The sequence below is a fragment of the Anastrepha obliqua genome, chromosome 4, assembly GCF_027943255.1.
Source record: "Anastrepha obliqua isolate idAnaObli1 chromosome 4, idAnaObli1_1.0, whole genome shotgun sequence".
NCBI classification, from domain to species: Eukaryota; Metazoa; Arthropoda; class Insecta; order Diptera; family Tephritidae; genus Anastrepha; species Anastrepha obliqua.
In genome coordinates this window covers 69,640,036-69,661,903 of record NC_072895.1, presented here as the reverse complement: position 1 = coordinate 69,661,903, position 21,868 = coordinate 69,640,036, and the positions used below count along the sequence as shown (strand labels likewise).

General features: G+C 33.9%; 1 protein-coding gene across 5 annotated transcripts in view; it reads right to left on the bottom strand.

The window, feature by feature from the left end:
* The window catches only part of LOC129246503 (transient receptor potential cation channel trpm), a 209,069-nt gene extending 193,003 nt beyond the window's left edge, over positions 1–16,066 (bottom strand). For 3 of the 5 annotated variants that reach the window (XM_054885377.1, XM_054885378.1, XM_054885382.1), the window contains exons 1-2: positions 15,928–16,038; positions 13,333–13,934 (exon numbers count right to left, since the gene is read on the bottom strand). In XM_054885377.1, coding sequence (XP_054741352.1) covers positions 13,333–13,380 — 48 coding nt within the window. In that variant the 5' untranslated portion in view covers positions 13,381–13,934; positions 15,928–16,038. Of the gene's footprint in view, positions 1–4,901; positions 5,151–13,332; positions 13,935–15,927 lie in introns of those variants that run through there. The other 2 variants (XM_054885381.1, XM_054885379.1) reach the window with 2 other exon arrangements.
* Positions 16,067–21,868: the final 5,802 nt, after the last annotated feature.

Genomic DNA, 21,868 nt, shown 5'->3' with positions numbered 1-21,868 from the left:
ACACGTTCTGCCTTTTGTTATTGTACTCTACAAACAATAGGCAATTCGAACTTGAAAATCGAGTGGGGGAATTTTCGAAATGATAACATTGTATGTTCACTAGGGTGGAAAGAATGTTTGTTTTTTTAATAGTTCTGAGCAGTCCTGCAGAAATTGTCTTTTTATCCCAAAAATAATGGTGTATATTATTAGTTGTCTCGTCGTTTGTAAAGAGGAGCAGCCGTCAGCAAACATTTTTCAAAAAAAGCTAAGTTCAACTTTTCATTCTTGCTTCGGAAAATGTCTTACGCGCGTGCACACATTTATGCATCCACTTGTAACTTCGCCACGATTAACTTTTGGTTGCTGCAAGTGTTCAGATTGATTTCAAGGCATTTTCATGGAGTAGCACAAAATAATATTTGGTGATTTTTAATAACTCTTATAAAAGCAACTTTTCATTTGCCATTACACAAAAAAACTTAAAAAAAAAATCCATACATGCACGGAATAGGGCTCCACCTTATTGTACACATACACAAAAAGCGCTATCGCTAAAAGTCAATTCTGGTACTTAGCATTGTATAGATGAATTCTTATCAAGAAAAGGCTTGACGCCTGACTTTAATTAATGAGTATTTCTTTTTTTTTACTCTTGGCAATTAGTCTACAACTACAGTTTCATTAATTGAGAATGTGAAATGTAAAGCGTGGCTATTTTTTTTTTTTATTGTTTAATTGTGGAACATACTTTCATTCAAATGGCTGCAACGGCCAATCCTTCACCAGTATGGGTTGGAATGGGCCGAATGCATTTTTTAACAAGATGTTGATGGTTTCTCACTTCATCTCATTCATAACTCGGTGATATAATGTCCGAATGAATTATAATAAAAAATGGCACATGATTTCACTATTCATCACTATTTCAATACTCGCATCGAATCGTTACTCTCTACGGATTTATGAGCTTTCAAACACTTAGGCTTTCCGATCATCAGTTGCAACAATTTTGTGCGCTATCCAGTGCCACTGATCTGAACGTGCGCGCCGTGCTACATTGTTTTCAGTTAACGCACAATTTGGGTAGCACAGCAGTCACTTATGTAGGTAGTAATTTTTCACTATATCAAAACATCGTTCTAAATGAAAGCCATTCAGTATTATTGACCACGAGATTGTTGCCAATGTCATAATAGAACTTTTGAACGAAACAAGCTGAAGCGCAACCTTTACATAGATTATGAAGTGCAACTGCCATTTAGGACCTGGGCGATTTTTGAAAACGTGAAAAAAACGGTTAAAATACAATACTTATCTGGGCATGATAAAATTTTTCGAGGAATATATTTAAAAAATAATTTAATCCATTAAATCCCTCAAAATAGAGTCGCGTTGACCCTGTTTTGAAGACGTTTGAAATATATTGCATTTGTAAGGTCACTAGAGGGTTAAATTTTTTTTTAGAAAATTATTCCTCAGAATCAATATAAACAAGACAGAAACTAATATAGCAAATAGTTCCCCTGTTACACTTAATATCTTAAACAACACTTTTTATTCCCTCTTTTTTACGCATTTTTCAGTACAAAGTAGAGTGAAATTATAAATTGAAAAATCTATTAACTTTAGGACTAATTTTCTGACCGAATATCTCGTTGAATACTCTATAAATATACATAAATGACGGTCACAGCTTGCCTGAGTGATACACTGTGCTCCAACACACTCTTTCGCTCAGTTTGCCAACTCTCTATTAATTACTCTTCCACAAATTGCATTTAGAATACGCCGCTAAAATTTCCAACTTGTTTATGAGTCAACACCAATTCATAAGACAGCGTCAACACAGAAAAGTAAACAAACAATTGAGAGCATATACTCACAAATACTCACAAGCTGGACACATTATCTTAGCGAGCGGCAAGTTCGTATGTGTTAACTGAGGCGTATGCGACTCATCTGTAGTGCATTTGTAGAGAAAATCAAACGATATTTTGAAAAAAGAGCAAAATACGCAATGAACAAGTAACAGAGTGAGCAAATGCAGTGTCAGGAAAATTGGTTCTTTTCAGGTAGCGAAAAGGCGGCAAGGTACACAAATAACTCACAAAACTTCAAAAACTTATATGTAGAAAACCGAATTGGAGATAAATGTTAACCAAGGTTGATGCCAATTTATGGGTAAATGTACCTAATTGCATTAAAAAATATATGAAAATTATCTCCGACCTTAACATTTACTAGCTTGAACTACCAAAAAAAATGTATTCCACTGAAAATATGCACAAAACAAATTCAAATATTAAAATATGAATATAAACATAAAACACTAAAATATGAATATAAAATTTCTTTACTTTTCCACTCAATGCAAGCAAATAGGTCTGGATAAATAGCAAACAATAATTGCGGACAAAAAAGTTAATGGACACATAAACATTGTACAAAAACAACTGTTGGCGACAGCATCATGTGCGTGAGAACAAGTTTTCCACAGAATCGCAAATTATTAAAAGACACGCACGAGCTAAATACATAAATTCATACACGAATATGGTGGTCCATGTATAAGCTTGTTCTGTTTCTTTTTTTATATGAGAAGGTGTGGCTGAACTTTCTGCACATTAGCAGCATAATGAGAATTTTGCACTTTGATATCCCTCCACTTGCTTAATAGCTCCAATTCACTCATTTCGGATCCACTGCATACTGAACAAGGTTTTAAGCTTGGCCGAAAAAACTTTTTTTTACCGGAGCACATTTTCATTTCGGCAGCTATATCTTCATTTCTATATTTATTATCTATATTTATCTGAAATACTGAATATTGTTGAAATATTTCGTAAAATAGAGTCGGAAATTAACAACAAGGAAGAACAGAGGGAGACCGCTGGGCACAACTACAGGAGATAAATCCTGCAACAAGTACAAATTTAATTATAGAATGTACTGATTTTAACTCAAAAGCAACATAAGACTTGCATTCCCAATTCGATTATTTAAGGCTTACTTGAGCTTCAAATTATTTATCTAAGCTTTTTCTGATAAAGGGAAAAAATCGTTAAAATACATATCTAAGCGGAAGGCCTCGTTGGAGCATGGATAAAGCCCCAAAACCCAAAATTATTGAGAAATATTTTTGTAAAATATTTTAACTCATTAACTTTCTCCCAAAAAAGTTTTTTTAACGATTTATTTGAAAAAATTGTATATTTTGTAAAATATTTTAACTCATTAACTTTCTTCCAAAAAAGTTTTTTTAACGATTTATTTGAATACTATAAACGGTTAAAATGATCTAGAAAATTTAACTAGGTGGATTTTTAGTCCAATTTGATGTACTTATGTACCATATATTCAAGGGTAACGAACGTATATAACACAAGCGTGTAAATATGCATATGTACTTGTATTATAAAAATATGCAACATTTTTTATGCTGTTTTTGATTGAACTTGGTCTCTGTCCGACGGGCTCTTTTTTGAAAAGGCTTCAAAATATGAGTTTGGTATGTCGCCAAAGGATTAAAATGTTCTAAAAAATTAATTCCTGAAAAATTAAAAGCGCGAAATATGCACAAAATAATGTAACAAATCGTTAACTTAAAAATATGCAACATTTATTTATGCTGATTTTCATTGAATTGGGTATGGGTTCCGAAAAAATTTTACATAGTGGGTCGCTAACGGGTTAGATCCACAGAATTATTTACAAAAAAATGTTACTAGGGGCATGTCATAATCATATATCCAAGTAATAGTTTCGCTAAAAATTTGCACCAATTATTTATGCTTTCTTTCATTGAAATTACGACGCAAATGAAAAGAACGACTAGCCCACATTTTTTATATCTTATACATTCCCATCAGTTGTGGAAATTTCTGCGGCTTCAAAAAAGTCTACACTACTAAGTAGGTCAATAGGTGTTTTAAAGTATACAAAGCCACAATCTGTTCAGGGAAAAAGTTTTGTTTTTAAAAACAGTCTCCTTGCAGTGTGCTGCACTAACAGAAGCGACTTTTCTATTCGCTTATTGAAAAACATAGTTTTTTATCATTATCAACCGCCATAGCTAAATGTGTTGGTGCGCGACTACAGTTAGGGAGTGCGTAGGTTCGAATACCCGTCAAATAATAGAAGAAGTTTTCTCTAATCGCCAATTATTTATTTATTTTATTATTATTATTGTCATTATTATTATTATTATTATTAATTTTTTTCTCATTATACCAAACTTGTATTTGGATTACCCTTTCCATCACTTATCAAAAAACAAGCCTTTTCGTTCATTTTCTTTCATTCAAAACATAAGCATGTGGCGCACAAGGTGGCGCAAACGTAGTCAATAAATTGTTTTTGAAATACTTTTTAACTGAAATGATTTTGACCTTTACGCGCGAAATCTTTATTTTGACATTTACGCGCTCTATTGTTTGTATGCGGATGTCTAGTTCATAAGTACAAAATATGATTGGAATACGACGACAAAAGTTATAAATCTTTCGATAGAGTGATTGATTTTGTGCCACCTTGTTTTTGGACCACCTGTTAAATATTTAAATACTTCAATTCAAGCAAAGAGACTGACTAAGTACTGCACAAGCAGCCAGTGCGAACATCAAAATGGGAGTACACACATACACCCTCAAACACACTCATACCTGTCCATACGAAAATCTCATGAAATCGCTTGTTGCACTACTTCGCGTGTCATAAATACTTTATTTGTCTACACTTTTTTCGTACAATTTTATTTTGCTATTTTTCTATTTTCTTTCGCTATATGCGCTTTGCTTTTTTTCTACGTACGTACAAAGTTAGGTATTTTAATGATGCGAAATAGTATTTGCTTCAGATTTATTTTTGTATACACTATAAAGTACTTTTTCAGCGCTGGTTTATCGTTTTTAATTACTTACAAATACCCAATTGGTGTGAAAAAACATTTCGCAGTATTTGATGACCAAATTGTTGCGGCTACTTGCGGCTTTTTTATTTCAGTTGGGAGACCGTTTATTATGGCGTTAATTAGGCGGCTAAAACGTGTGCGTGTAAATGTTTTCACATCATATAAAACAAGGCGCACAAAGCATGAACTGCTTGCCTATACGAGGGAAGTGCGAACAAGTTTTGGTGGGAAAAAAGTTAAAATTTCTCAAAAATTAAAAAATAAATTTTAAAAATGTTACTCGGGAATAGATTCACAACAACGCAGTGCACAGTATGCCGATATGTAACTAAAATTGCTTTGACAGTCGCTCAATATCTGTATGGCGAACACAATTTGATTTTATGGAAAAAGAGATAAACACACATGAGCACGCAAATCTATTGTGCGAGCATGCAAACATGTGTGTACATTGTTTATTTACATATGTTAGCGAAATAACACCAGCAACAATTAGGAAAAAACAATCAACGCGAGCGCTAGTGAGAGCGGCTGAGAAAATAGGTGACAAAATCGATTTTTGCTATTCCATTGAATGATCGAATCGCTCATTAAATGTGTGCTGTTTACAGTGTTACTAGCGCCCGCGAGCAACAAACGATTATGACTGAGAAAATAGAGCTCAGCTAACGGCGCGATGTGTAAATAACCTCAGGCGAGCGTGAGAGGTAATTGCAACAAGTTAACTGGTACGGAGAAATACTTTTTTGGCCACTGAAGTGTTTTTAAGGTATTATTGACGGTACATGGTGTGCGTAATTTTGCAAGCCAATTTGACGTGCCTTATCAGTCGAATACAGCACACGTAGTGATAAGAACAGGTTCATTGATTAGTTATTTGTTTATACCGTTATTTGTGTCGCGTAAGAATTGACACCATTCTGTAGCACCATTACTGAACCTTGAAAGAGCAAAACTACCAAGTCTTTTGTGGAAGAGATGTTATCAATGCGTATGGGGTATTGATCAGAACATTACTTTAAGCCACTATACTTAGAAGCACCATGGGCTGGGCAGATATCGGCAGATGCCTGCTCAAAATACTTCATACGCGCCATTAGCAGGCTCAAAACGGTGCGGCATCAATAAGGTTGGACTAGAAAAAGAGCAATCATAAGTGGGTTGTTTGAAGAGGCATAAGCAGTGATTATGAGTACTGCAGGTGTTACTTAAAGTCCTGGATCTCGTCTGGACAGTCGAAGGATGCCTTCGGACGTGCATCCGGCAATTGCCTACAGTTGTGGTTGCAGTGATAGCCACCCTCAAGAAGTGATCGTTGAGCATCTTACTATGCACCTTAAGTGGCACCTTAGTAACCTCTCTATGAAGAGGAGAAGTTTCATGGCTGTGCCGATATTAGTATTTTACCAGGTTTGGAGCTTCATCCACTGCGTCTCACTAGTACCAGGCAACCAAGGGGGCTTCATAATTCAGAACCAGTCGGCTAATTGCTTTAAATGTCGCCAAAAGCATTTCTTTGTTTTTCCCAAGTGCTACCGACTAGCGTTTTGAGGACCTTGTTGAGGTTTTGGACCTTAGTGGTATTTGCTGTTCAATACGTCGAGAAAGAGAGCTAACTGTCGAAGGCACCACTCAGTAACTTTGGGGCTGTTGGCAGTCGGTATTAGTGTGTCATCGACCTTAACATTTAGTTGCTGTTTGACCCCCTTAATCCAGGTGGTAAATAAGACAGCCGTGGATATAGTGGGGGAAAGCTGAAGGTTCCTTACAGTGAAGAGGCGAGCAAGTATGAAAAAATAGAAATTCCTTTAGAACACAAGCCATCGATATCATTGCCGAGCTCCAATATAGGGCAATCGTTAGCGTATTGGATCAGTGAAACTGCCTCTGGTGGTTGTGCAAGCTTCGAGGAAGTTTAAAACCAAAGGTGAAAGGATTCCTTGCTATATAATCCTGTGCTTATAATTTTTATTTCTAAATGCTACTACTGAGTGTCAACCAGGCAGGTAATTTTCGGATCAACTCTTCAGTGGTTGTGACGTGGTGTGGTGGGATTTTTAAACAATTCGATGCATGAAAAAATAGTACCTCCAGAAGAGTGCCTACATTTATCAAGTTTTTATACACGCAATGGGCAACATTACTAAGCTTTACAATAATAATATCCTGAAAGTTCCAAAGACATAACTCACTACTTGTCTGCAAAAATGTTAATATATTCCGATGGCAGTCCGATATGGTTGAATTACTCCCTTCATTATTCTGCATATATGCCCATATCTGCCTATATCTTTCGCTATTTTATTCTGTTATACAAATACAATCTTTGTATTATATAATATATATAATTGGCGCGTACACCCTTTTTGGGTGTTTGGCCGAGCTCTCCTCCTATTTGTGGTGTGCGTCTTGATGTTGTTCCACAAATGGAGGAACCAATAGTTTCAAACCGACTCCGAACGGCAATATTTTTATGAGGAGCTTTTTTATGGCAGAAATACACTCGGAGGTTAGCCATTACTTGCCGAGGGGCGACCGCTATTAGAAAAATGTTTTTCTTAATTTTGGTCTTTCAGCGAGATTCAAACCTACGTTTTCTCTGTGAATTCCAAATGGTAGTCACGTACCAACCCATTCGGCTACGGCGGCCGCCTTACAACCTTTATGTGAACAAAATTTTGGTATCGCGAGAATATAGAAACCACTACGAAAATCGTAAAAATTATAATCTTTTCACAAGCTTGTGTCAAGCGATAGTGCCAGATCTGCGGAGTATTTTGGAAAAATTCAAGAGAATCCATACATTATTGTTTGTTTGAACCTCGTGAGTATTCTGGGAATCCCTTTCCAGGATATACTTTTAACATATTTTAGCCTCGAAAAAGCAAACAAAGCAAAAAACATTTTTTTTTTAACTTTCAAAGTTAGAAAATGTCTTTTAAACCTAAGTATTTCTGGAACGGCTTGGCTAATAATAATTTGAGGTATAATTAATGCTATTCGAATCAATATAAATTGTAATAGAAACAAATGAACTGAAAAATTTCAATAGTTTCTGTATTTACCTCTTGCAACAAAAAATGTATACTTTATTTATCCTTATATTTATATATACTTTTACCTTAAAATTGGTATTAAATACATGTTAAGCTACTAAAATATAACAGTTAGTATGTGCGTACTCATACAAAAAACTTGTATCGCAAATTACAGCTGGAAAGCCACACAAAAATCATCAATTACTGTTTATGAAGCTTTCGAATGTAAATATTTGGATTATCACATAATTATGTGCTATAAAATAAATAATACGAATAATTACAGAATAATTGCACAATAATTACACTTTCATTCAACTACAAACACATTAACATTTACTTGTATATCAACAAATCTTAGACTTAAATGTGGACAGACATTTCTAAAAATATTTACTTGACTTACAGATGCACTTCGTAGTTATTCTGTTATTGTTATTCAGCACCTATTCTATACAATATACGCATAGTATGTACACACATACACATTCTAAGTACATTTGTACATTTGTAGATTTGTAAATTTATACATTTGTAATTTTGGGTATTGGCCGGATTATATGGTATAATCGAATAGATGCTTCTTACGCAATGCCACATTCCAGTTGCAGGCAGCTTTTCATATGTACGCATATAGTACATACGTAACTACATAAATAAGTACAGATTTGGCAAATTATCAGCAGATATGGATTGGAGGACTATTTATATAGGCAATGTGCAGTATTTTCAGGTGTTAACGAGCCACAGCCACAGTTACAGCCACATGCCTTTTCTGCCATTTCATTAATTGTATTATTGTTGTTATTTTTGTTGTTGTCAGTTTTCATATGTTCATATTTTTTTCACTGGTACTTCATACTTACGTATGCCGCATAGAGAGTGGTCACATTGAAGCAAACATGTTTCTTCCACATGGATCCAAGTTTGCCGCCCGCCTCCTTGGCATTCTGGCATCTTATTAAACTTTTAAACCACTACAGGTACAGGTATAGATTTGAAATTACAAAATTTTACAAAATAACGCATATGTAGGTATGTATGTGTGATGAACATAAACATGTATTTCGGATTGTAATCACGCAAATAAACGCAAAATTTAAAGAAAATTACATAAAAAAATCATAAAATGTGAATCATATTTTTCGCCGCCACTACCTTTTTTTGTTTTTTTTTACAATACACTTACTAGCTAGCGTAATTAAATTAACAAAACCTTTAAGAAATTAACATTAATTAGCACTAAGCAATACCAATGTCAATACCATTACCTAGCCGAATAGTAGTAGATGCCACATTTACCACTATTTCTACAACAATATTTTCTCTACTCACAAAAATGCCAAATAATACCAGTCAGTCAGCAAATTGATAGTGGACTACCAGGCTAAAAGTACTCAACACTTACGATAATAATAGCTGAGTATATTTGAAGTGTTACTCATTACTCTAATCAATTGTTGTTTTTATTGTTTTTCGCTATAAATCACTACTTAATGGAATGTTAATCAATCAATGTGTAAGAGAGAGAGAGAGCCAGAGAGAGTTAGCGAAAAGCATACAAGTGCGAGAGTAATACGTAATAAAAGCGGTTTGGTAGTTAGTCCAGTAGCAACTGAGTTGAATAGAGTGATAATGAAATAGTTATATGTACGTGCGAGGTATGTAAGTGAAAATGAGTGAATATTTTGGTAGAGAAAGTGAAAGAAATCTTATTAAAAAGGGTAGGATAAATCAGAAGAAGGTTAATGGATATGTAGTAAGGTAGAAAGGAAAAACTAGAACATTAAGAAGGAAACAATTTGAGAGCTCACAACAAAACAAAACTAAAGTATTTAAGTCGGAAAAAAACAAAAATAGTGACAAATACTTTTTCATTAGAAGACTTCCATACTTTGCTAAATTATAATTTGCACCTGCCCTCTCAGTCCTTCATTGTCTGATCCCGTGCACTCTAATAGCACACTCAAATTTCGGAAGAATAAAAATTGTTAACAAAGAGGTAGAAAAGTGACTAAATTGAGATGAATCAGAGATTTATATATGCGTTATTTGTAATCACCTTTTAGCACATTTTCTTGATTAATTGCAGAAATTTAGCATGTTTTGATACTTTGAAACGGCTGCACATGGCTGCTGATGGAATTAGGGCATTTAAAATGGCAACTTAGTACTTCAAGGGAAGGTTAGAAGGGAAGAAAAAAGGGTAACAGTTTGAAGTTTCTTAAGTTTTACTCCCATCCGAATTATTCGCAGAGTTATTGGTAAAGGAATAGCCTACACAAAACTGTAGTGCTAATGATGATAATGAGAGCTTGTCGTTGCACAGTCAGCCGGACGGAAAATCCAATGAGTTTGAAAGGAGGCGGGAGATTTCTGACAGAAATCAACATTTTCAAAATCTTGCTTGATAACAACAATTTTGCAAAATTGAGTAAACTTACATATTTTGCACTCTGGTTTCATCCCTTATATAAAATTAATTGGGCAAATTGGCTTTTAAACCACTCAAATTTATTATTTTGCAGTATAATGTAGTATTTAGCATTTTTGAAGAAGGTCAGGGTTACTTTCTGACTTTGCTTATTTTTTTTAACAACCTTTCCTGGGCAAAGGACAACTTATGGTTTTTATGTTGATATTCCTTATAATATCAACCTTTTTTTCTATTTAAGAAATACTAATTTTCTCCGAATGAAAGTTTGTTTTGCTGTGCGTTAGTATTTCGCACATAAAGTAAAACTTTTTTAACGCACATGCGAAAATAGATATGTGTGCGATATTTGAACTCATTTTGTTGTAAGTCTGCATATTGAGTCTTTCATTTCATTTTCATTTTATTTGAAGGACTTCAAAACTGTACTGAAAAATAATTATAAGTTTAAAAGGATATGCATATGAAATGAACACCCGGATATGAAAGGAAACTCCGAGTAGAAATGATTTTGATTAACAATTATCCTTTTTAAAATAATTAAAAATGTTCTTTGAATGAATCAACATATTTCAATATTTTTTTTATCTATTACTAAATAATTATTACATTACTTTAGTTAGAACCTGACAAAATTTTGTGCTTCCAACATATCACATGCCGGTTGAACATACGTATATACTTGTGTGTACTACATACTCGTAAATGGCACTAAAGTCTTTGTACTTTTATGGAACATTTTCCACAAGTTTTAGAAAAGATAATTGAAACATTTTTTAATTTTCCCTCTATTATTCCTTCATTTAATATCGGAATGACAAATCTTGTGCGTTTATAGAAGTATAACAAATTCTCGTAACCCAGGTCTTAAGTGAAACCGTAAAGCACTTTAAAAAAATTCTGAACAATCCTCTTGGTAAACAACAAAAACGCAAGTTTGCTCTGGCATAGCACACATATAAATTATGTGTGTTATGTGTGCTAAAAAACTCAAATTTCTTCGCGTTACATGTACGATAAATTTTTTATTACGTTCGCATCTGAGCGTATTAAGCGGCATGGAATTCTCTGTCCGCACTGTTACTATTTTTTGTTACATGTTTTTTTTTTTAATTTTTCTGAATTTTTTTTTTTAAATCTGTTTTTTTTTAAGTAAAAGTATGTTAAAAAGTATTTTTTTAAGTTACTTTTAAATTTTCGTTTCTATTAATCACGTTTTTTCTTAACATTTTTTTCGTTACTATTTCTTTATTTAAAATACGAAAATCAATAATAAGGTTTTCAATTGAAACATGTTTCTTTTTTAATTTTTCTTAATTTGAAAAAAATTTTTTTTTATTTAAAATTTTTTTTTATATTTTTTTTTTAACTTTTTTCGGTTTTTTATTATCATATAACACAAAATCATAATATACATATAAAGTCAAAGGCATCACAATAAGGCTACCATGTATTGATAACTTTTAACTATATTTGTTTATTTTTAGTTTTATAAAATAAATGTAAAAAATCAACGCACTTTTTGTGCCACTTCAAACACACACTTTATTATGCAAAAATTCAATAGAATATACAATTACGTACTGCATTTCTGATTAAAAGTTGAAAATTTTTATGAGAACTTTTGTGAATTTTCGTAATGAATTTGGGAATTCCGAGAACGAACTAATAATAACTGTTTTCTTAAAAACATTAAAATTGGATGAAGAAAATATAAATTGTTGAAAATTATCAATAAGTCTCTGTGCTTTGGTTAGTTATGGCAGTGCATATTTTTATCAAAGAAAAAACTAATTGAAATAAAACACAGATATGATCAAAACTTGTCAATATGTGGTGCTTTATCATTTTGCCCTTATCTTTATATTCATATCTCAAGCCACGCTTATCTGATGATGATGACTAATTCCAAATCAGCAGAAATCTTAATAGCCCTCAATTTGTGTCTAAAATATATTCTCCCCACTTCAAAGTTTAAGTGCAACAAGTAGGAGTTTAACGTATTTAATTTTTTTTTTCACAAAACAGAAAAAAAACAAAAAGGAAAATTGTGTGGGACACAAAATAATTTAAAAGTTGAGGAATGCAACTAAAAATGTACCGCACATTTATTCCTTTTTTTAATAACAATAAATATTGAAATATTCGTATCTACGCAGCAAAACGTCTGCAATTTTTTTTGTGTCCGGATGGTTATTATTGCAACCGCCTTCTAACGAACTGAATGAAGTCTTTTAAAAAAAATACATACTATATTTTCATATGATGAGCCATGAGGGGTCAGATACATTTTGGGCATATTCGAGGTGGCGCATATTTTAATGTAGAGTAAGGAGTTGGAGTTGGATGCTAAATGGGAAATACCTAGAAATTTAAAGCATATAATTAAGCAGGAGGCGAAGGAAAGGAAAGTAGGCAGATAAGTATGATGTTGGATAGAGTCTAATACTGATGACGATGCAGCCTAACTGGTGCAATATGTAAGTATGTAGATATAGGAATAAAATAAAAATATTGATAAAAAAAGTTTAAAAGTGGATAGCTATGTGAATGGTGGTGGATGAGAAAAGTATGAATACAAACAGTGTATTTTATTGTGTCAGGTTATTGCTTCTATGTATGCGTGTATAAAGCAAAAGTTTGATAATAAAGAGAAGTCTTCAAACGAAGTCAAAGTGGATAGTCAGTGTAGAGGAGCTTTTAGTGTGGATAGCGCAACTTGTGAGTTAGATTGTTGGATATTTTTGTAGAAATTGGCTTTTTTTTTTGTGCTCTTTCATCATCATTGCCAACCAGCAAAGCAATATGCAAAAGTGTAAATAAAACTAGCTGATGTGGATAGGTGTGGTGTAAGGAAGGAAAAGTTCGGGCGAGATTTAAATTTTAGCAGATATATGTATGTATGTAGGTACTAAGAATGTAGCAAAAGATTTTTTCTATTTCTACTCAAACATTGCAACAATGCTTACCGGCTTTGCTTTTGGCTTCTGTTTTGCCTGTCGCTTCTGCTTCAACATATTCCAACGCCAAAGCACTGAATATTGCGGAATTTTTGCAGCGACTTGTCGTTGACTACTACTAACACTAATGCAGCACTTCTAGTGTTGTGATGAATTGGTGTCACCTTGTTGTTTTGTTGACTGCTGTTGCTATTGATGATGAATAACGATGACGAAAGTGACAGGCTCAAATTTTCTAGCCACCATCCACTTTGCACTACAGCTCCAGCTCCAGCTAAGTTTGTTTTTAATAGCTTTAGTTGTGCAACTGCTTCGCATGCAAATATGTGGCTGCAAGAGATGATGAAATTTTTGCTGAACTGCAAAATAGAACTATGCCACTCCGACAGTGTTAATTCAGTTTCCCAGAATTTGGCGTTTCTCCGGTATTTTTGTTGTATTGTCCTCCTCTACTACTTCAACTGATGTTTTCTGATCACTTTCCCTTTATTTGTTGTTTTGGTTAAGACTTATGTTGTTGCTTCCTTTGTTTTCTCGCTCTCAAAATTTATCTTTGTGCAGTTGACAGCAGTTGCAGCAGTTATTTTTTATGGCATGTCTGTATGTAAGTTCTTTTTGGTGGCCAACAGAAAATGCCAACGAAAGCAAAACAAATGAAAGAAATAAGTTTAGGCTATGCCAATTTCACGCTGAGTATTTGCAAATGTACGTAGGCTAGGATATAACGACGATACGTTGTTGTTCAATGTCACATACGGAAAGAGATTTCATTGTATTGTGTCAGTGTGGGTACACCTTTTTGGAGCGGCTGGTGGATTTCACTAGCTCTTTCCTTTTTCGTGGTTGTCGCTTTTATTTAATTTCCTATCTTTTATATTATTTTGGATTTTTCTGCATGTTGTATTTGTCGAGCCAATTAAAATGTACGATTTATGCACATTAGGGTAGTTCACTAAAATAAATTGCCAAGTTTACGCCCAAACTATAAAATCTTTATATTTTAAGACTTTCGGCAAAATATTTGGTAAAACTATTAAGATTTACCTGAGCTGAGTCGATTTGAAAATGCTTCCTAAAATCGATTTTTTTTAAAATAAACCTAGTTTTGAAAAATTTTGTTTCCCAGAAATCACCTCAGATGACAGAGGAGTTTACTCGTATGATTAAAACAAAATCAAAATAATGCGCTTTTTGAAGCTACTTGTTACTTTTTTTAAGATAGGTTTAAGAAAATCTTGAATAACGCAGACAAATCTTCTTAACAGTTTAGACTTCTATCGTATCAGTACAAAGGAATTTTATCATAATTTTGATTGCCATTTACGTCAGAACTGTTTTGTGTTTTTAAACATTTTTAAACTTTCTATCGTCTAAGGCGCCTTGCTTGGAAAAAAAAATTTTCGAAACTAATGTTATTCATAAAATCTCGAGTTTGGAAGTACGTACTTTCAAATCGTGAGACGTCACGAAAAATTTAAAATTTTTTGAAATATTCTGAAGGAAGCCTGAAAATATAACAAGTTTTATAATTCCGATGGTAAAATGGTACCAATTTTTTTATTTTTATTTTTTCTTGGTTGGGTATGGAGAGTGATGCACCACCGTAGTGGACGTCCATATGTAGTTCCAACATCTGCCACAAATGTTCAAATTTTAAAATTTTACTTGCATTCCAGCAACATAAAATAAACATTTTTTCCGATTATTTAACATATTCGATATTCGTTACTTTCTCACTCTCCTTTAATTAAATTTTACTCATACGCTACGTGGTACTGCAATACTCAGTTACAAATATTGAGTAGTTACAGGTTAATAAAGCTTCAAATATCGAAAACTAAATATATTGAATGTTTATGGATTGTTTTATATTTTGATTGGCACTCTCACAGATGAAATATTTCTTATATTTCACTTTTTTGCTTTGCACTAAATGTTACTCACACGCTGCGTGGCACTCAGATATGGTGGTGTGCAGTGTCTGTCTCCAGGTTAGTAGAGTTCACTTATTAAAACACAATAGAGACAGCACAACTGTTTGTATGAGTTAATTAACAATGACAACATTTTTTTAGTATTATACATATGTGGGTCTATATTTTTTATATATACATATCTACATAAGTAATTATCATCACCTGTAATCACATGTGTTCACAAAAACATTTATTATTGAACAGTCTGTTTTTTGACCAGTGGTTAAATCGTTAAGCGAAGCCATTATACGAGCCATGAACTTTATTATTATTTATGTATAAAACTGTTATTTTTCACATAACACTGGGGAAAAATGTTAAATAAAAAGAAATTTACGCTGACAAAAACGTGGACTTAAATACGCTTACAATATACTATACAATGAAATTCCTTTTACCTGCTGGACAAACATTAACAGTAATGCTTTTTTGCACTCTATTTTTTTTTTTTTTTTGTTTTTGCCTTTTACCGAAATCCTGCTTCAGCCATTTTCATTTGTAATTATCAAGGCTTTTTTATGTTTTCTGGCATTAAAACGACACAATACTGCAGTTAGTTCATGGCTGAGCACCATGTAAACACATGGAGATACGTATAAAGAATATGGAGTACAGAAAACGAGGTTACCTTTTTTGGCTTCGTCACAGAGACGGTACGCGAGTACTGATGATACACCTGCACATGATTCGATGTAAATTTACCCAACATTGGTTTTGGCGATTAATTTGCGCGCTCTCGTTTGAATCGAAAAATGCACTGTGAAAGAGAAATCTGAAAGTGAAAATAAACAAAAACTTAATTAAAAATTAAACGGGAAAGAATGGAGAACGATATTTAATGAAATTAACATCAAGTTGTTACGCATACGCCGTGTATTTTCAAACTCTATGGACTTCAATATTTATTATTGGTAAAAATTACGCTAAAGTATTTTAGACACAAATATGAGCAGGCCGAATATTCCACGTTGGAACAGAACCGCCTAAAAAGGGCGTGTTATTTTAGAATTATGTTTCAAACGAGTTCATCTTCTTATTAATATATTTGCAAAGAAAACCGGATTCGAATTTACTTTAGGGCTACGAATGGGAAGAGTTAGCCACTGTAAGACCCAGAATACATATCTATATACTATTATATATGTATACATATATCTATTTTGTTTTAAATACTTATATATAAGGAAAACAACCGAACTTCGGCTTCAGTCACAAAATTTCAGTTCCGTTTCGATTTATCTTCGGCCAAAACACAGCCGAGCTTCGAATACATTCTTAAATATTTTTGTCCAAAAATTGTATCAAGGTTTAGTTTCTGTAACATTTTTTGTCAAAGTACACATTTTTTTATTGGTTTTAAATGTTTTCTTCTCCTAGTAGACAGTGTGCTAATACAGTTAGGATTATATTGCACATATCCCCTATAAATAATAATAATGATAATCTTCTGGTTCTCCATCGAGTGTGGCAAGTGAGTCATTGTTCAGTGCCGGGAGTCAGCTCTATACCAGTAGACGCTGTCATTGGCAAATTGAAAATGGTAAGGTAATGTTTTGTAGGTTATGTATGTTATTAACAAATGTATATAATTTTTTAAAAATCTTTATTTCTTATTAAATAATTAATTATTACATGGACCCTTTACAATATTCGGTTCAGCTTCGACTGAAAATCTCCGAGGCCCAGGTCAACCGAATCTCCTATAATTTGTACTATAAACTTGTCCTAGTTGTCGCCGCAAGTCCCTTATTGTCTAAAGTGCCCGACAGTGCCTCGGAGAGCAATGAATGGGTTTTGATGCATCGAAGAGTGCTTCAACAAGATAACAACGCGAAACACAAATTTGCATAAGAATTATTCAAAAAAACACATGCGGTGTTTTTCAGCTGTACTTCACAAATGCCTGACTTGAATCTTATCGAAAAATTTATGGCTAAAGTGAAGTAAAAATTGTTAAAAACGGATACTTGAATATATATATATTAGGCCGGGTCGATTTGTGGGGAGGCAAAAAAATCGCCCATTGCTCTGTGAAAATCATATTCTAGGGATCAAAATAAGAAACTTTGCCGAAGGAACCATACCTCTTAAACGAATTCTGATGTCCCCCAATTCGGGTCGACCATATTATATATGGTATATAATTGGCGCGTATACCCTTTTTGAGTGTTTGGCCGAGCTCCTCCTCCTATTTGGGGCGTGCGTCTTGATGTTGTTCCACAAATGGAGGGACCTGCAGTTTCAAGCCGACTCCGAAGGGCAGATATTTTTGTGAGGAGCCTTTTCATACGGCAGAAATACACTCGGAGGTTTGCCATTGCCTGCCGAGGGGCGACCGCATTAGAAAAATGTTTTTCTTAATTTTGGTTTTTTGGTTTTGCGCTTTAATTTCAGAGTTGTTGTTGTTGTTTAAGTGTTTCGCAATTAACATAACAAAATAAAGAATATCCACTATCCAAACAACTAAACCACTCAACAAAATTTCCATTATGAAAAAATCTGTATTAGGTTTTACTCTTATTTTTTTAAATTCATGTTGTCGAAGTTGAGACGGCCTCGTAGCTTAGTACTAGAACAGGGTACATAAGGTGAAAGATCCTTCGAACAACATCTCTCTCTCTGAGGCAAAAACATTAATTTATCATACTTTAAGTTCCGAATGTAAATGTCGAAAATATGACGAAGAATGTTTTCCATAAAAAAAATATCGAAATAAATTTGCAAAAATATTTTAAACTCAGGGGTGTACGGCGAAGAAAAAAAGATCTAAGTGTACCTATAGTTTATTCAATAATATGTATCAAGTGATTAAAGATAGTCAGAAGAAAACAAACAATTCTGACAATCCCTAACCTCTTAAACCTTTTTATAAATATTTATACGTCCATCCTCCCACCCACGTGGCTTCATTTTTACTCTAGACTTACATACAAAAGATTTTTAATTAAAAATCCGAAGTAATCGAAAATTGAACCTATAATTTGTATTTACGAAAGGCGCCATAATAAAGCGATCACATTTGATAACATAAATTCCGCATATGGATGATATCAATTAATTGGTTTTTGAAGCATTTTCACACAAGCGCCACCTATCAGGTTCAAAACTTCAAGACTTTCGTGAGTGTGCAATCAAAGGATATGTAAACACTAACACATATACATGCATATATTAAATAATGTACGGAAGTTGATAAAAAGAGCCCAAACAAAAGGTCAAAGCTTAATACAATCTTCCGTAAACAATGAGATATTTATTGAGAGAAAGCTTATTGGAGTGTAATGGAAATGAACCACTGCAACAGCACGACATAGTAAGCATTCCCCCCCCCCCTTTTTTTTCTTTTTTATTGAGATCAATATCGATTTAACATCCACCTTTCTACTACATTTCCTGTAAGCGTACAATAACTTTCATTAAGCTTCAAGCAAACATGCCCTTCCCCAATACATGCACTTAAGAGTATTATTATGGATTCCTATATGCATGTGTGCGTGTGTGCTTCAACTACGTAAGTAGTGATGTACAAATATAAGTGGAGTGACTACACGATACTCGCGTCTTTCGATCATCCGATCCATCCGAAATCCGATTTTCAAGCCAGCTAAACTTTTATCATTGCAGCCTCCATAAATGTGACTTTTCAATTTTTCAAACTCATAATAGGCAGCTTTGGCTATATTTTACGTATTTATAATGTAATATTGAAAATTCGCAAGCATAAATTCTCAGCGTGTTTAAAAGGAAAGACTGGAAGTACGGAAAGGACGACACGGTTTAGTTCAACTCAAACTTCCCTGACTTCTTGCTGAATCTGCGATGTTTGTCAAGGTATATAGAGAAAGTAGTTGAATCAATCTCAATACTTTTTAGTACATAACTAAATAGACATGTTTTGGTTTTCATTTGACCTGCCTCGATTGGATTCGATCCTCAAAGAGGACCAGCGCAATATGTAGTTATCGATGGTGTTTCTTCGAAACAGTTTATGGCCACCTCTGGTGAATCTCAGGGTATTATTTTGGACTTTTGTTGTTGGTTTTGTCTATTAATGACATCTGTTCGTGTTTTTCCTTTGCTAAATTTCTTCTCTATGCGGATGATCTAGAAGCTAAATAATTTATTTTCTTTATGCCTTATGAATCATCTATTTCTTAAAAAATCAAAGATGTCAAAGAATCGCATTTATTAAGCTTGAAATCCCCCTAAGTTGTATTATATCATATTAGCAATGCAAATCTTGCTTCTTGGTGTGATTAAGGATTTAGGTTCTGTTGTATTCAAGGCCCAATTTTATCTTGCACTTGAATTATGCCGTTTCCAATTCCCGTACTTTGCTCGCTTTTGTTAGCCACCACTCTTCGCACTTCAGTGACCCATATACTCTTAAGAGTTTATGCGCAATCTGTGTTTGTAAGGTCCACATTAGATTACGATGATTTTATTTATCTTATCGTGCAGTCCATACAAATCGAGTCGAGATGGTTAAAAAAATATGTGCGTGCTTCGCACTCCATTTGCTCGATTTTTCAGACCCGTAACCCTCATACGAATCTCACTGTCTATTGATTAGTCTTTTCCTATTAAGTGACAGAGTTACTCCTTATCTTTGATCGCGTTAATGGCAAATTGACTGACCGCCTCTTCTAGGAAGAATACAGTTTAATGTTCTTTGTAGATCATTTTGTAATGTAAATCATTTTATGATTTTTCACGTTGCCTTTAGTAGAACATTATTTGGTGGTAATGCGCCACTCGTTAGAACGTCACTCGTTTAATTATGCCTCAAAGTTTTAGGATTTCAACTTTTGTTGGACCAAACAGTCATTTCAAATGTAATTAAATAATTACTTTCTATGCAACAAATCAAACTAATACTTCGAAAATATTTGTTGTTGAATATCATAGTTTAATAATAATTTTATTTTATTTTCTTACTTATTTATTATATTTTTTTCTTAGCCCTGAAAATTTTCGAACTATACCGTAAAATATAGATAGCAAAAGAATTCTTTAAAACCTAACATATCTAGTAAAATTTTTAATTATAATAATATTTGGTATATCATTATTTACTTAGTTAGTTAGTTTTTAATAACAAACTACTTATGTTACAAATTTTGATTTCAATAGTCTTTACTAGAATTGGATAATCCGAATAACCAGGATTTTTTTTTTACTGTGTACTAGTGTAATTGGTGCTGGTTTTTTTAGATGGGACGCAGATTATAAGTGCGCCCATTCAACAGTCATTTTTAGACAAAACGACGTGCCTCCTGTCATCAAGCAAACAGTCGGCGGCGCACAGTAAAGTAGGCAATGAGTAGTAAAGTACACTCTCGACGAACAAAACTAACACTTCGTAAGGCTCTCACCATAGCCGTGCTATCGTATAGCGCAGAAGCTTGGAGTGTTTCGAGAGAAAGATTCTGAATAAGAATTTTGGACTTTTGCACGTTGGCGGTGGGGAGTATCGCCCTCGATGCAGCAATGAGCTGTATGAGCCTTACGATGGCATAGGCAAGGTGCAGCAAATAAGGATACAGTGGTTTCGTTGTCTGGGTCATGTTGATCCGGCTCTGAAAGTATTCGATGCGGTACTAGCTGCTGGGTACCTCTGCTTTGGAAAGATCAGGTGAAGAAGGACTTATCTTCACTTAACGTGTCCGACAGGCGCTGGTTAGCACGAAAAAGAAAGAAAGAATCGACTGGCGCACATTGTTAAACTCGGCAAAAATCGCATAAGCGGTTATCGCGCCAGAAGAAGAAGAAGAAACACCCCAGTCCGCTGTTGTCTACCAATACTCAAACTTGTTCTTCTTCCCGTGTGAAAAGCCAACAAAGATCTACATTAGTCGCGATTATCGACTAAACACTGTATTATATCATTAATTTTGTCATTTGAGCCCTCAACATACTCGAACATTAATCAACTCAAGTACACGAAATGTTCGAACTGAATTATTCATAGCAATTACGTATAATTGCAGCGCTTTGTACGAGATTTAATTGCAGGACATCGACACTTGCATACATATTGTAAACGACTACATATCGATAAACGTCACCATAAAGTTTGAATGTACCCTGCAGCGAAGTCATATAAATGACAAGTTCTTGCCCGACTTGGACTGGGTTTCTACTGGATTACTACTGGCCTTCATTAGCCTACCGGGAGCTTAGTCCTCTCTTCAAACGTTCGTCGCACAAACGTTCATACACCAGACCAAGTAACCGAATCCCGACTATTAAGTTAATTTTAAGCGGGCATACCATACCAAATCAAGTTATCGATTTTGGCACCAGAAGTCTAGCCCTGTTAAACATGTTTGGGAGTTTAATACATGGGCACGTCATAACTTCGCTTGATATGGGTACGTAGAACATTATATTAGCTCAGTTTTATATAGAAAATAACAAAATTGATGTGAAATGACCCTTCAGATCAGATCGATTTGTATGGCCCATATATTCTAAGGAGAATTCTTATGTAGGAGGGCGGCATTAATCGAACGAAATCAAATACGAGAAAGAAGAACGAGAAAGTGTTACATTGCTTAAATTTTTTT